The sequence below is a fragment of the Phoca vitulina genome, unplaced genomic scaffold, assembly GCF_004348235.1.
Source record: "Phoca vitulina isolate PV1807 unplaced genomic scaffold, GSC_HSeal_1.0 scaffold12, whole genome shotgun sequence".
In the NCBI taxonomy this organism is placed as follows: Eukaryota; Metazoa; Chordata; class Mammalia; order Carnivora; family Phocidae; genus Phoca; species Phoca vitulina.
In genome coordinates, this window is record NW_022589715.1 from 24,309,061 (window position 1) to 24,324,742 (window position 15,682).

Here is a 15,682-nt window from a genome sequence, read left to right on the forward strand (position 1 = left end):
AGGTTCTTAGGGTAAAGTTAAGGAAATTAAGATTTCCTATTAGTGAAAACATGTTAAATATTTATATATATATTTTATTATATTTATAATAGTGCCCCAGGAGACCTGAATAAATAACCAATGCTTTGCATTCAACCTTTCTTTTGGATATTATTTAGATTGATGACCACATGGTTCTATCCTGTTATTTATCTCCCACATAACAGTGTTCACTGTCCCCTGTTAACAGCAATGATATTGCTAATATTACATTAAAACATTTTGTAATTAAGTCTTGTCAAAAATAATCCTTGTACTAGACCTATGAATTTGGAACCAGTGGTTCCAAGTACTTCAGTATTTTAGGTATTTGCTTTGGAGATGGTAAAAAATGAGTAGTTGACCCAGCTTTTTGTATCTTTGCTGAGGTGAAATGGAGAAAAAAATTCCCTGAAATCCTAGATGTTATTTTTGTGAATGAGAGCCAACACTGCTATTTAGTTCGTTATCTTGCAAATCCAGCAGTGGAGAAGCACTGGGGGTGTGGAGAGGGAGCGTGACTTCTCATTTTCTTGCTTGGGTTAGTCCTTTTGGAGTGTCAGTGTCCTGAATTCTCTGCTTTGGGAAACAAGATAAGGTAATAGGCGACTTCCACAGTTTACTCTGTGCTGTCCTCATTAGATTCTCTCTGCTACTGGGAATGAGAGACGGAAAAATTTTCTGCTTCTTAATGGTTTTTAACCTAAGTGACTCCTGTCATTTAGTTGTGAGGTGATTGCTTGCTTTATAGTGTTCTTTTTTTTTTTTTTCAGACAGTCCTCACAGAACTCTACTTTATATAAGCATAACCAATACCTAATCTGTTGCTAATACCATGTCCTTGAAACAATGTTAAGGACAGTTTGGATTGCTGCAGTGATATATTTTTATAAGAGAGTGGGAAGTGAGGTTTAAAAATATCAAAGGAGCTCAAAACTCTGATGGAAGTTCATATCTGAAATTGCTTCGTTTCATCCTTAAGTTCAGAATTATCCCCACAGTATCTGGCTTTACATTTGTAAATGCCCTTGTAAGGATTTTGGTTAGCTGTCATTCAGGAGTAGAGATCACTTAGACCTCATTAACAGACATTATTCCCTTTGAAAATGACATGGTATCTAATGTAATCCTAGAGTGTTTTAATAGTCTATTCTGTGCTCAGCAATGAAACATTTCAAAAGTGACTGACAGCCAATTGATGTAATTCATGGTGATCTTCTGTGTTGACAGATCTTTAAAAAGTCAAGGGAAATTACTACTGTACCCAGTGAAGCCGCCTCCTTTTTTTTTTTTTTTAACTGCCAATATCCTGCAAAACAGGACAATTTTCTCTTTGACTGCCACTGTTTTTTATTTCGATAACATGACATGATTCCTCCTTATTATTAGGATTTCTTTTGATAGATTGAATGTGTTCCCTATAGGTAATGCTGACTTTAAAATAGAAATTCTTCAGTTCTCCAAATTAACTCTCTTACTTTTCTGACTTATACATCAAGACAATCTTGCCAGTAGCCACCTTCCCACTCAGGAAGAGGAGTGATTTAATTTAGACTATTTAAATTTTTAAAATGATTTTAGTCTTTCTCTGAGGGAGAAACATGTTAAAAGGAAGGGGGTGATGAATTGCTTATTTTGGTAGATGTTTTTTCCTAGAGCACTCTACAGTTAAAAGTCTGATGTTTTGGGTAATTTTGTAGAGAGAGTATCTGTGTCCAAAACTCAGAGTCTCCAAATTCAAACTGTAGAATGAAGGGAAGGGGCTTAGTGAGGAATATGAACTTGTCTGATGAGTTGTGGGGAATAATACGAAGATCTAGTCCTATTGTTGCCCTAACTTTTAATTTTTTTTCTTTTTTTTGGAACTGCATCTCTGGTTTCTGCCCTTTGTCCTCATGTTTCAAAAGTAGACATTTTCCTCACATTTTCCAGCTGATCCTTGGGGAATAGAAGGTACCTTTTTCCTTAGTCCAATCTATTACTAAAGCATTGTCATTATGCTTTGACATGTATTTTTTGAGAATGAACAGTGTGCTTTAGCTCTGTGCTGGTTTGTTGTTGGGGAGATAAGAGTGTACTTTCTGATTATAATCCTATTAATATTTTTGTTTAATATTCCACAGTATAATACAATGAGTTCTACTCAAGTATAATTCCAGCTTTTAAGCATTGTTTTGAAGTACCATTTGATTGTAAAATGTGTATTATCCCCCACCTTCATCTTCACTTCCAATTTCTCTTTGTGTCATCTATCCACTCTCCTGGCTGCCTCTCTGACTGAGGGAAGATCTAAGTTCATCCATAGCCTTATACACCCAAACTCCCCCTGCCTGCCACAACCCCACGACCACACACATTCTTGTGGAAATAAAAAGTTAAAGATGTGGGAAAGAGAAACAAAAAAAGGTTCTATTCCATTTTCTCTTTGTATTTCTTTTAGACTCTGGGAAATGGGAATAGTTTTCATAGTTGAAATAAATAATTAGGTACCCCTCCTTTTTGAAATTTAAATTTATTTTTTACATGGAGTAGAATCAAAGCTTGGAGAGGTCTAGTTGATGGCAGACCCAGAATCTGGTATTTCAGCCTCATGTACCAAAGTGTGCAGCATTCCACAGCTGCCATTTTTATGTTTATGCCAAAACGCTCTGTCAGAAGTCATTTCAATGAGTCCATAATTTGAAGGTAGAGGACTTGGATTGAGTCCTAATTCCATTTAGGTTCTGTGATCTAAAGAAAATCATTTCATTTTTGTTTCTGTTTAGTAAAAGAGAAGCAATAATTATGCCCACTTAACTTAGTTTTCCAGGTTGCTGGGAAGACAGTGTAAGAAAATGCATTGTGAACTACTTTGCAAACTTTAATTCTTTTTTTCTTCATTGATTTATTAATATAAAATAGGGTCCTTTTCACTTTTTACATAGAATAATTATGCTTAATCTCCTTAGCCATGTTTACCTCTATCATTATAATAATTACTGTTTGTCCATGTTATTGTCGGGGGGAGAGAGAGAGAGAGGAAGTATTAATGTCACACTGAGAAAGTTACTTCTTACTCAAGAAAACATACTTGTAAAGGAAGGGCTGTCCTGGGTGCTCTGGTTTCTTGAGACCCTTTGACTATTTCTAGTCATCTGGAAGTGTTTTTTTTTTGTTTGGTTGTTTGTTTTTATCATGTTCAGTTAGCCACTGTGTAGTACATAATTAGTCCTTGATGCAGTGTTCAGTGATTCTTTAGTTAAGTATAACACCCAGTGCTCATCATAGCACATGCCCTCCTCAATACCCATCACCCTGTTACCCCCTCCTACCACCCTCCTCCCCTCTGAAACCCCCATAATGTTTCTTGGGGTCCAAAGTTTCTCACGGTTCATCTCCCTCTCTGATTTCTCCCCCTTTGGATTTCCCTCCCTTCCCCTATGGTCCTCCATGCTATTGCTTATGTTCTGCATATGAGTGAAACCATATGATAATTGTCTTTCTCTGTTTGACTTACTTCACTTAACATAATCCCCTCCAGTTCCATCATGTTGATGCAAATGGTGGGTATTCATTGTTTCTGATGGCTGAATAATACTCCATGTGTATATGTACCACATCTTCTTTTTTTTTTTTTTTTTTTTTGTACCACATCTTCTTTATCCATTCATCTGTTGAAGGGCATCTTGACTCCTTCCACAGTTTGGCTATTGTGGACATTGCTGCTATGAACTTTGGGGTGCATGTGCCCCTTCTTTTCACTAAGTCTGTATCTTTGGGGTAAATACCCAGTAGTGCAATTGCTGGGTCATAGGGTAGCTCTATTCTTAACATCTTGAGGAACCTCCATACTGTTTTCCAGAGTGGCTGTACTAACAGCGTAGGAGAGTTCCCTTTCTCCACATCCTTGCCAACATTTGTTGTTTCCTGTTTTGTTAATTTTTGCCATTCTAACTGGTATAAGGTGGTATCTCATTGTGGTTTTGCTTTGCATTTCCCTGATGGCTAGTGATGCAAACTTGAATTCTATCCTAACAATGAGAGTCATTCTTTTTCATCCTCCTCTCAGTTATTTATAGATGACTTTTTATCTTACCACTACTGTTGTTTTTAAGGATTGCTCTTGTTAGAAAAGGAAAGTAGTTGTGACAAAAGGATATTTAATCCTCAAAATAACTGTGTGAGTTAGAAATTACTATTAACAGTTTGCAGATAAAGAAACACTTAGAGAAGTTAAGAAACTTTCTCCAGATTAATAATTTGTAAATAGTTAATTCGCTGGTTTCTCTGACCATAATGCCCATGTTATTTCTTCCATAAGCTAATGTAGTTTGTTAATATCCTGAAATCTATTCCAACATCTCACTGTTCCTTATGCCTAATTTTGAAACTTCTTCTTGCCATTTCAATTATTCTTGTTCTTTCCGTGGGAGTTCATTTACTTAATTCATTTGGCAATTATTTATTGCCAGGCACTGTGCTAAACAGTAGCAGTTTTTGTTCTAAGTCTAGTCTCTTAAACAGAAGAAGACATATGTTTAAAATAGAGTGACAAGTGCTCTTCTGGGAGTCAGGGAAGGCTTCGTGGAGGGAGTACAGCCTAAGCCCATGCTCTATCAGACCCTCTGTAGAATATAGATGGCCCCTGCCACTTTGCCTCTTGTTTTTCTTCTACCAGCAGATTTCATATTGAGCCATTCGTTGTAGGGTGAATAGTCAAGTGACTCTTACCTGTGCTTGTTATTTTCTAGCTTGTCCAGATTATCATCAATACAACACACTTGGAGAAATCTTGTAAGTACTTGGAAGAATTCATCACCAACATCACTAATGTGCTTCCAGAGACAGTCCACACCACCAAGCTCTATGGCACCACAACTTTTAAGGTGAGAAGGCCCTATGGCCTCTGGTGTGCATAGTTTGGGGCATTCTACCTAAATGGCTTTGTTTCTCTCAAGATGCATAGTAGTGTGATTCACAACATGGTTTTGAGAATAAGCGCTTATGACTTCCTTAGAAAAACAAATAGCAGTGCTAATTTCTAGATGTTTAGACTTAAAAATGTCTAAAAATAGACTCCACTAAATCTGTCTGTATTTTGTACTTGAAAATGACTATTTCCTCAGTTGGCCCCCATCTTAGTCAAGAGTTCCTAAGTATGGTCTAGATAATAGTAGTTATAACCGAAATCAACACCAATTAAATTTTTTAAATTAGCTGTTCTTGCTTCTCTCTGTCCTGTGTCCAGTTTTTATCACTTTACTTTTTAGTGAGGAATTTCTGTCCCTTACTATTGTCGTTAGCAATTTTATAATCATTTCACAAGGTGCCAGCACTAGTTTTGATTTAGATTTTGACCAAATGGGAAAAATGACACTATTGTAGAGCAAAAGACAGATTGATAGAGAGTTTCTGGAGAGTAAATGACTTAATTTAAAAGAGCCTTAAGAAACTCCTTTATATTGCCATGTTAGCTTTAAATAAATATTAAGCAGAAAAAGTAATAGGGTAACATCTTAAACACTAAAATGGTAGATTCCGATGTAAAGGCCAACCTGTATGTTTTGGGTTTTTGTTATTATTGTTATTATTTGATTGTCTTAGTTTTGAATGAAATCCTTTTCATCCTTTTGAAATCTAGAGGTTGATGTTAATTAGATATAAAGTTGTAGAGTTGAAATCGTGATTTATGTCCCCTGGTGTCTACTTTTTCCTATCCTTTTATCCTCTTTCCCTATTTACTGGCACCTTCCCTTGAAAGGAGATTTAAGAAATTAAGAAATTAAATTTGATTTATAACTGCTTATCGTATTTTATGAGATAAAAACTGTTAGTAAGATCTCCTCTTTTTCTGTTATAAGAAATGAAATAAGAAAGAACCTGTATAGCCAAAGCTATCTTCAGAAAGAAGAACAAAGCTGGAAGCATCATACTTCCTGGTTTCAAATTATATTATAAAACTATAGTAATCAAAATAGTATGGTATTAACATAAACACATATGCATAGATCAATGGAACAGAACAGAGAGCCCAGAAATAAACCCATGTATATATATATATATATATAGTCACATTAATTTACAACAGAGGTGTATATACAAGAATACACAGTGAGGAAAGAATAGTCTCTTCAATAAATGGACAACCACATGCAAAAGAATGAAACTGGACCCCCATTTTTACACCATACAAAAAAATCAACTCAAAATGGACTAAAGATTTGAATGTAAGATCTGAAATTATAAAACTTCTAGAAGAAAAAATGGTGTGCGAACTCCTTGACACTGGTGTTGGCATTGAGTTTTTAATTTAATACCAAAGTAAAGGCAACAAAAACAAAAATAAGTAATTAGGACTACATTAATATAAAAAGCTTCTGCACAGCAAAGGAAACCCATCAACAAAACACAAGAGCAACTGATGGAATGAGAGAAAATATTTCCAAATCATATATCTGATAAGGGGTTAATATCCAAAATGTGTAAATGACTCATACAACTCAGTAGCAAAAACCCAAATAATCCAACTAAAAGGGGGTAGAGGAACTGAATAGACATTTTCTAAAGAAGACATACAAATGGCCAACAGGTACATGAAAAGATGTTTACAACACTAATCATCAAGAAGGTGCAAATCAAAAACCACAATAAGCTATCACCTCATACCTGTTAGAGTAGCTATCATCAAAAAGACAAGAGAGAACAAATGCTTACAAAGATGTAGGAAAAAGATGCTGTCGATGGGTATGTAAACTGGTATAGTCTCTATGGGAAACAGTATGGAGATTACTCAAGAAATTAAAAACAAAACTACCGTATGACCAGCAGTCCCACTTCTGGGTATATATCCAAAGAAATAAAAATCATTATCTTAAAGAGATATCTATACTTCCATGTTTATTGCATCATTATTCACAATAGCCAAGATATGCAAACAACCTAAGTGTTTATCAACAGATGAATGGGTAAAGGAAATGTAGTACATATATACACAATGGAATATTATCCAACCAAGAAAAATAAGGAAATTCTGTCATTTGTGACAATTATGGATGGACTTTGAGGGCATTACGCTAAGTGAAATAAACTAGACAGAGAAGGACAAATACTGCATGATATCACGTATATGTGGAATCTTAAAAAAAAAAAGGTCAAGCTCACAGAAACAGAAGAGAAAAGTGGTTGCCATGGCCTGGAGGGTGGGGGAAATAGAAATTGGAAAAGGGGTACAAACTTTCAGCTATGAGTAAGATTTGAGGATCTAATGGAAAACATGATAACTATAATTGATAATACTGTATTGTATAATTGAAATTTTCTAAGAGAATATAACTTAAGTGTTCTCACAAAAAAAGTATGCAGTGTAATGAATATTAATAAGTAGATGATGAGACTTTTCATAATATATATATCAAATCACTATAATGCTCATTTTACTTTTTTATTTTTACTTTTTTAAATTATTTATTTGTCAGAGAGAGAGAAAGAATGAGAGAGAGCACAAGCAGGCAGAGCAGAAGGCAGAGGGAGAAACAGGCTCCCCGCTGGGCAGGGAGCCCGATGTGGCACTCGATCTCAGGACCCTGGGACCATGACCTGAGCCAAAGGCAGACCCTTAACTAATTGAGCCACCCAGGTGTCCCTGTGCACATTTTAAATATAATTTTATTTTCAACCATATCTCAATAAAGCTGAAAAAAACTGAGATGTTCACAAAATATTCTTTATGTACATATGTGATTAGGTCAGCTAATTACAGATGAATTACACATTCATGATGTCACTATGGATTGTTTCAAATTACCTAAAAAATTTTTTATTATACGTTTTATTATATTGGTATCATTACTTGTAAACTTTTTAATAATGTCTCATTATATTAATATTGAAACTCTTCTAGTGAAGAAAAGATTTGTCTAATAAAGACCCAAGAATGAGTATGATAAGAGCTTTAAGAACTTTAGGATTACCTTAGACAGTTTAATAGGCATTATAATTACTATTAAATATTAGTATTATTATGGAGCATGGGCAATAATTTCATCAACAATATTTCCACTTGATTTACTATGGAAGCCAAAACTTCTCCAGGAAAGAAAATGTGGAAGGGACTGTAGTTTAATGTTCACCAGAAAAGAGGGATTAAGGAAGTTAAAATGTGAGGTTCATTTATACTTGTCTCTCATATGAGGAATATATATATAGTATGTACTGCTACTCTTCCCTTAACCCACCACAATTTTCTTATTTCAAGGGCTTTTCAAATTATGATCAGAAATCCTCTCAAAGGATGGCTTGTGTAGTTTGTTGTAGCTCCAGCATTAGAATTGCTGCGGGAAAATTAAAGGCAGACAGGAAGCCATAGGAGTTGAGTAGCCGGTTAAATACTTAGTAAAGGAGAAGTTCTGGAGACCACTAAAGGTCATGTTGACAAGTGCTTATTGGAAACACTGATTGCTTAAAACACATTGAAAGTTTATTTTTACCAGGACTGTTTCAGACCAACTACCCCAGAACTCAGTATAAACATGGCAATTATAACAGCTACATGTTGTGTATTTTCCTAAGCTACTGTTTCCAGAAAACTTTCCCTTGCAGATGGAAACCTTTATGCTAAAAAAGGGGCAAAAATAATCAGAAGGTCTTCAAGGTATTTTCCTGCAGAATTGCCCCTTGTTTCTGCCATATGTGACATAATTAAGCTGGCATTCTTAGCTTTCCTTGTTCATAAGAATTCCCTTATTCTCTTACAAAATAGAATGGGGTTATTTATTAATTTACTCCATCACAAGTGTTGTTTGTGTACCTACTACGCAACAATCTGGTAAGTTCTTGGATAGAGAGAGAAAACATACTTAGTCATTGGATTTAGAGTGTATAATCTGCAGGGAAGACAGGCACTGTAACTTCTATAAAGAACTATGTAAAAAACGCTAGAATAATACCATAAATACATTTAATCCCTCATCGATTCTACAAGTTTTTATGAAGCATCTAACTGCATACCAGTTAGTTTATAGGTATGAACTTCATAAACAAGTCTCCTGACTTTACAGAATTTATATTGTGCTGGGGATGATAGATGATAAACAAAAAAATCTCATTTAATCTCAGGTAATGACAAGAACTTAGAAGAAAAATAAATGACCTGAATGAAATGAGAAATAGAATCATTTGGATTTCAGATAGATAGACTTTCCATTCAGAGGGAACAGTACAATAGTAGGTGGGGGTTTAGTCTGGCAGTGATGTATCTATCATTGGAGGTAGAAGTGGTAACAAATGAGATAGTCAGGAGTCAGATGTTTTCTGGCCTTGTAGGCCACAGTTAATACTTCGGATTTTATTCTGAATTGAAATGTAAGGTCATTAGAAAATTGGGAGTGGTGGCGATAATCTGATTTATATATTAATGGGTAACACTGGTTGCCATGTGGAAAATAAATATGCTGTAGGTGAGTAAGAGTGGAAGAAGAGGGTTCGTTAATTTGGACGTTATTGCGGTAATCTAGGTAAGAGATAATGCTTTTTTGGGCAACTGTGGTAAGATGAAAGCAGTAAGAAATATTTTTGAAGGTAGAGATGGCAAGTTTTATTGCTAGGTTGGGGATGGGGTTATAAGAGAAAGTGTGGAGGCAAGGATAACTCCAAGATTTTTGAACTAAACAAACTGGATGAATAGTGGCGCTATTCTGTGACATGGGGAACAGTGAGAGAATAACAGATTTGGGGAGAGGCAGGGTAATCAAGACTTCCATTTTGGACACATTAAGCTTCGGGTATTTAGTAGTTGTATGCAGAGAGATATTAAATTGACAGGGCAAAGTCATAGCTGGAAATAAAAATTTAGAATTCATCTGTATAAAGATGGTATTTAATGCCGTGGGGCTGGCTTTCTTCTGGGAAATGAATGTAGATAGAGAAAAGGTGAGAGGATTAGGCTCTAAGGGAAATCAACATGTATAGGTCTAGAAGAAGAGGAGAACTCCACAGAGGATGAAGATACTTATCTCAGCTTTGAGACCTTCAGGGAGGACTTCCCAGAAAAGGTACAACATGAAATGGGTCTTGGGACCAGCAGGAGGTGTCCAGGTGGAGAAAAGCTGAGGACAGAGTAAGGGACATTTTTAGGAGAGGCAACTTCATGTACAAAGATGAAAGAATAAGGGGTGCCTGGGTGGCTCAGTCGGTTAAGCATCTGCTTTCGGCTCAGCTCATGATCCCAGGGTCCTAGGATCGAGCCCCACATCGGGCTCCCTGCTCAGCAGGAAGTCTGCTTCTCTCCCTGCCTCCTGCTCATGCTCTCTCTCAAATAAATAAAATCATTAAAAAAAAGATGAAAGAATACAATAAAACCAGACATATTCAGTGTAGAATAAGAGGGTAGCAATGAGATAGAGAAGTAGTTACATGCCAACTTATGAAGCACTTTGTTTTGTATTGATAGATAATTTGGATTTTATCCTACTAAAGTCTTTGAGAGATTTCAAGCAAGGATATGTTGCATTTTTTAAAATTAGATTTTTATTTAAATTCAGTTTAATTAATATATACTATATTATTAGTTTCAGAGGTAGAATTTAGTGATTCATCAGTTGCATACAACACCCAGTGCTCATTCCGTCAAGTGCCCTCCTTAATGCCCATCACCCAGTCACCCCATCTCCCCACCCACCTCCCCTCCAGCAACCCTCAGTTTGTTTCCTATAGTTGAGTCTCTTATGGTTTGCCTCCCTCTCTGTTTTTGTCTTATTTTATTTTTCCTTCCCTTCCCCTATGTTCATCTGTTTTGTTTCTTAAATTCCACATATGAGTGAAATCATATGGTATTTGTCTTTCTCTGGATATGTTGCATTTTAAAAAATAATCGTCTTACCTTGCCTAATTAAAAAGAAGGAAGGAAGGATTGAAAGAAAGGTGGAGGGACGAAAGGAAAGAAGAGAAAGAAGAAAGGAAGGAATAAATAAATCACAATCACTTGAAATTCATAATCAAAGGAAATAAAATACCTAGAATACTTTGTGTAACTGTGCTAATAAATTTGAGAATCTATAAGAAAATTATGATAAAAAGTGATTCAGGAAGATATAGAAAATTGACTAATAACTATGAAAGAAATTAAAAAGTTATTAAAGACTTCTTAAATTTGGGCAAGATCCATATGATTTTATCAGTGAATTTATTTAGATCTTCATGAAGCAGATAATTTCTCTATAATTTAAACTATTCCAGATTGTAGAGAAAAAAAAGGAAGCTGTCTCAGTTCATTTTTACAAAGTCAACATAATGATTTAAAAAACAGAGAAGCCACAGACAGTAATTTGAACAATTAAATGTAAATACTGAAGTAAAAATCATAAATAATAGACTATCAAACATAATCTAGAAGGACATGAAAAGTAGAAATAGAAGTAACATTAAGAATACAAGGATGATTAGTATTAGAAAATTATTTAAAATTGTCCACTTCTTGGGGCGCCTGGGTGGCTCAGTCGTTAAGCATCTGCCTTCAGCTCAGGTCATGATCCCAGGGTCCTGGGATCGAGCCCCGCATCAGGCTCCCTGCTCGGTGGGAAGCCTGCTTCTCCCTCTCCCACTCCCTGTGCTTGTGTTCCCTCTCTCACTGTCTCTCTCTGTCAAATAAATAAATAAAATCTTAAAAAAAAATAAAATAAAATTGTCCACTTTAATAGATCAAATGAGAAAAAATACATGAGTATTTAAAAGATACTAAAATGGTATTTTATATAAATACTCTTCCTGCTAAAATATCTTGGTAAACCCATCTATCAGTAATTGACAAATCCAGGGGGCAGAAATTGACAGATCCAGCAGGCAGAATATCAGAAAGGATATAGTTGAACTGAATGGTACTATTAATCAACTGGGTCAAATTGACATTTATAGAATAGTTCATCCAGCAATAGTGGAATACACATTCCTCTCAAGCTCATGAGAGCATTCACCAAAATAGACCATATTCTGACTAATAAACACATCTTAACAAATTTTGAAGAATAGAAATTATATAAAACTTGCTCTTTCCACATGGAAGTAAACTGTGGAGATAAATAACAGAAAGATAGCTTTAAAATCCCCAAATATTTGGAGATTAACCAACACACTTAAAAATACACGTGGGCCAAAGAAAACGTCTCAAAGAGAAATTAAAAAGTATTTCAAACTAGGGGTGCCTGCGTGGCTCAGTTGGTTAAGTGTCTGCCTTTGGCTCAGGTCATGATCCCAGGGTCCTGGGGTCAAGTCCCATATTGGGCTTCTTGCTCAGTGAGGAGCCTGCTTCTCCCTCTGCCTGCTTATGTTTGCTCTCGTGCTCTTTCTCTCAAATAAATAAATAAAATCTTAAAGAAAAATTATTTCAAACTAAATGAAAATAAGATACAACTTATCAGAATTTGTGGCATCACCAAAAGCAGTGCTTAGAAGGGAATTTATAGCATTAATTGTATATAAAGAAGAAATTTCTTTTTAAAAAAGATTTATTTATTTATTTATTTATTTATTTATTTATTTATTTATTTATTTTAGAGAGAGAGGGAGAGAGAGCGCATGAGCAGATTGGAGGGGCAGAGGGAGAGGGAGAAGCCGACTCCCTGCTGAGCAGGGAACCTGATGTGGGGCTCGATCCCAAGACCCTGGGATCATTACCTGAGCTGAAGACAGATTCTTAACCGACTGAGCCACCCAGGGGCCTCAGAAAGGAAGAAATTTCTAAAATCAATAAATCAAATTCTAAAATCAATAATCTAAGCTATTTTAAGAAGCTAGAAAAAGAAGAGCAAATTAAATCTAAAGTAATCAGAAGAAAAGAATAAAAATTAGAGCAGAAATGAATGGTTTTGATACAGAAAATCGAAAGAGATAAATAATGAAACCGAAGGCTGGTTCATAGAAAGATCAATAAAATTGATAAACCTTGAGCCAAGCTAACCAAGAATCAAAGAGGGAAGACTCAAATTATTAATATCATAAATGAAAAAGGGACTATTACTACTGATTCCATGGACTTTAAAAGAATAATATAGGAATATTATGAACAACTCTATACCCACAGTTTGGTAACCGACATGAATTGAATCAATTCACTGAAAGACATAGTTTACCAAAACTCACACAAGGAGAAATAGATAATCTGAATAGCTTTATATCTATTGAAGAAATTGAATCAATAATTAATAGCCTTCTAAGACAGAAAACACCAGGCCTAGTTGAAAGTAATTGAAGAAGACACAAGTAAATGGAAAGACAGTCCATGTTCATGGTTTTGAAAGAATTATTATTGTTAAAATGTCCATACTACTCAAGTAATCTACAGATTCAATACAACCTCTATTAAAATACCATTGGTATTTTTTACAGAAATAGAAAAAACAATATTAAAAATTGAATGGAACTACAAAAGACTGTGAAAAGCCAAAGTAATCTTGAGAAAGAACAAAGCTGGAGGTGTCATGCTTGCTGATGTCAAATTTTATTACAAACCTATAATAATCAAAACAGTATGGTATTGACATAAAAACAAACACATGGATCAATGGAACAGAACAGAGAGCCCAGAAGTAAATGCATATATGCTCAATTAGTTTACAACAAAGGAGCTAATAATGCACAAAATGGGGATAGGATAGTCTCTTCAATAAATGGTGTTGGGAAAACTGGACAGCTACATACAAAAGAATTACATCATCCACTAAAATCAACTCAAAATAAAGACTTGAACCTAAGACTGAACCATAAAACCCCTAGAAGAAAACATAGTGGGTAAGCTGTTTGACATTAATCTTGACATTGATTTTTTTGTATTTGACACCAAAGCAAAGGCAACAAAAGCAAATACGAACAAATGGGATTACATCAAGCTACAACTCTTCTGCACAGCAAAGGAAACCATCAACAAAATGAAAAGGCAACTAATGGAGTGTGAGAAAATATTTGCAAACCACAAATTCCAATAGGGGTTTGATACCCAAATTATACAAGGAACTCATACAAATCAATAGCAAAAAACCCAAATAACCCAAGTAAAAAATGAACAAAGGATGTGAATATTTTTCCAAAGAAGACATACAAATGATCAACAGATTCATGCAAAGGTGTTCAGCATCACCAACCATCAAGGAAATGCAAATCAAAACCACAGTGAAATATCACCTCACACCTGTTAAAAAGACAAAAGATAAATGCTGACAAGAATGTGGAGAAAAGGGAACCCTTTTTTTTTTTTAAAGATTTTATTTATTTATTTGACCGAGAGAGACACAGCGAAAGAGGGAACACAAGCAGAGGGAGTGGGAGAGGGAGAAGCAGGCTTCCCACGGAGCCGAAGGCAGATGCTTAACGACTGAGCCACTCAGTGCCCCAGAAAAGGGAACTCTTGTACACTCTTGATGGGCATGTAAACTGGTTACAACCTCTATGGAAGACAGTTTGGAGATTCCTCAAGAAATAAAAATAGAGGTATCATATCATCCAGCAATCCATATATGATTTCTTGGTGTGTGTCCAGAGAAATTGAAATCATCATCTTGAAGACTTACCTATACTTCTGTGTTCATTCCAGCATTATTCACAATAGCCAAGACATGGAAACAACCTAATTGTCCATCAATGGATGAATGTATAAAGAAATTATATATGCATACTCACACACACACATCATATACACAATGGAATATCATCCAACCTTAAAAGAAAAAGAAATCCTGTCATTTGCAACAACATGGATAAACCTATAAGGCATCCTGCTAAATGAAAATATGCCAGAGAATGACAAAACTGCATGGTATCAATTATATGTGGAATCTAATAAAATAGTTGAACTCATGGAAACAGAGAATAGAAAAGTTGTTGCCAGGGGCTGATAGGTGAGGGAAAAAGGGAGAGGTTGATCAAAGGGTATAAACACTCAACTGTAAGAAGAATAGGTCTGAGTATCTAATATATAACATGGTGCTTATAGTTGATAACACTGTATTATATAAATGAAATTTGGTAAGAGAGTAGAACTTAAATGTTCTCACCCCCCCCCAAAAAAAAGTGTGATGTTGGATGTGTTAATTAATTCAATGTAGGAAATCCTCTTAGTGTATACCTATATCTAATCATTGTGTTGTATATTTTAAATATCTTACAGTTTTGTCAGTTGTACCCTAATAAAGCTGAAAAAAGTTCTTCCAAATATTTGAGGAAGACATTACACCATTCTTCCACAATATTTTCTAGAAAATAGAAGCAGTGGGAATACTTCCTAACTCATTGTATGAGGCCAGCATTAATGTAATACCAACCAGACATTATAGGAAAGAAAATCTACAGGCTAATATCTCTCATGAACATAGATACAAAAATTCTCAATAAAATATTAGCAAACCTAATCCAGCAAAGCATTAGAAGAATTATACCCTATGACCCTGGGATTTCTTATTGGTCTGCAAGACTCATTTAACATTCAGAAATCAATGTGATGCATCACATCAGTGGGCTAAAGAAGAATTATAGTCATAACAGTAGGTGCTCTCAGCAAACCTAGAATAGAGGGAGAACTTCCTCAACTTGACAAAGAACATCTATGAAAGTCCTACAGCTAACATCATACATGATGATGAGAAACTAGACGTTTTCCTGCTAAAATCAGGAAAAGCACAAGGATGTCCCTTCATACCACTCC

General features: G+C 35.2%; 1 protein-coding gene across 4 annotated transcripts in view; it reads left to right on the forward strand.

Moving 5' to 3' along the window:
• The window catches only part of EXOC6B (exocyst complex component 6B), a 594,595-nt gene that overhangs the window by 330,255 nt on the left and 248,658 nt on the right, over positions 1-15,682 (forward strand). For all 4 annotated transcript variants that reach the window (XM_032410713.1, XM_032410714.1, XM_032410715.1 and 1 more), the window contains one exon: positions 4,749-4,883. In XM_032410713.1, coding sequence (XP_032266604.1) covers positions 4,749-4,883 — 135 coding nt within the window. The remainder of the gene's footprint in view (positions 1-4,748; positions 4,884-15,682) is intronic.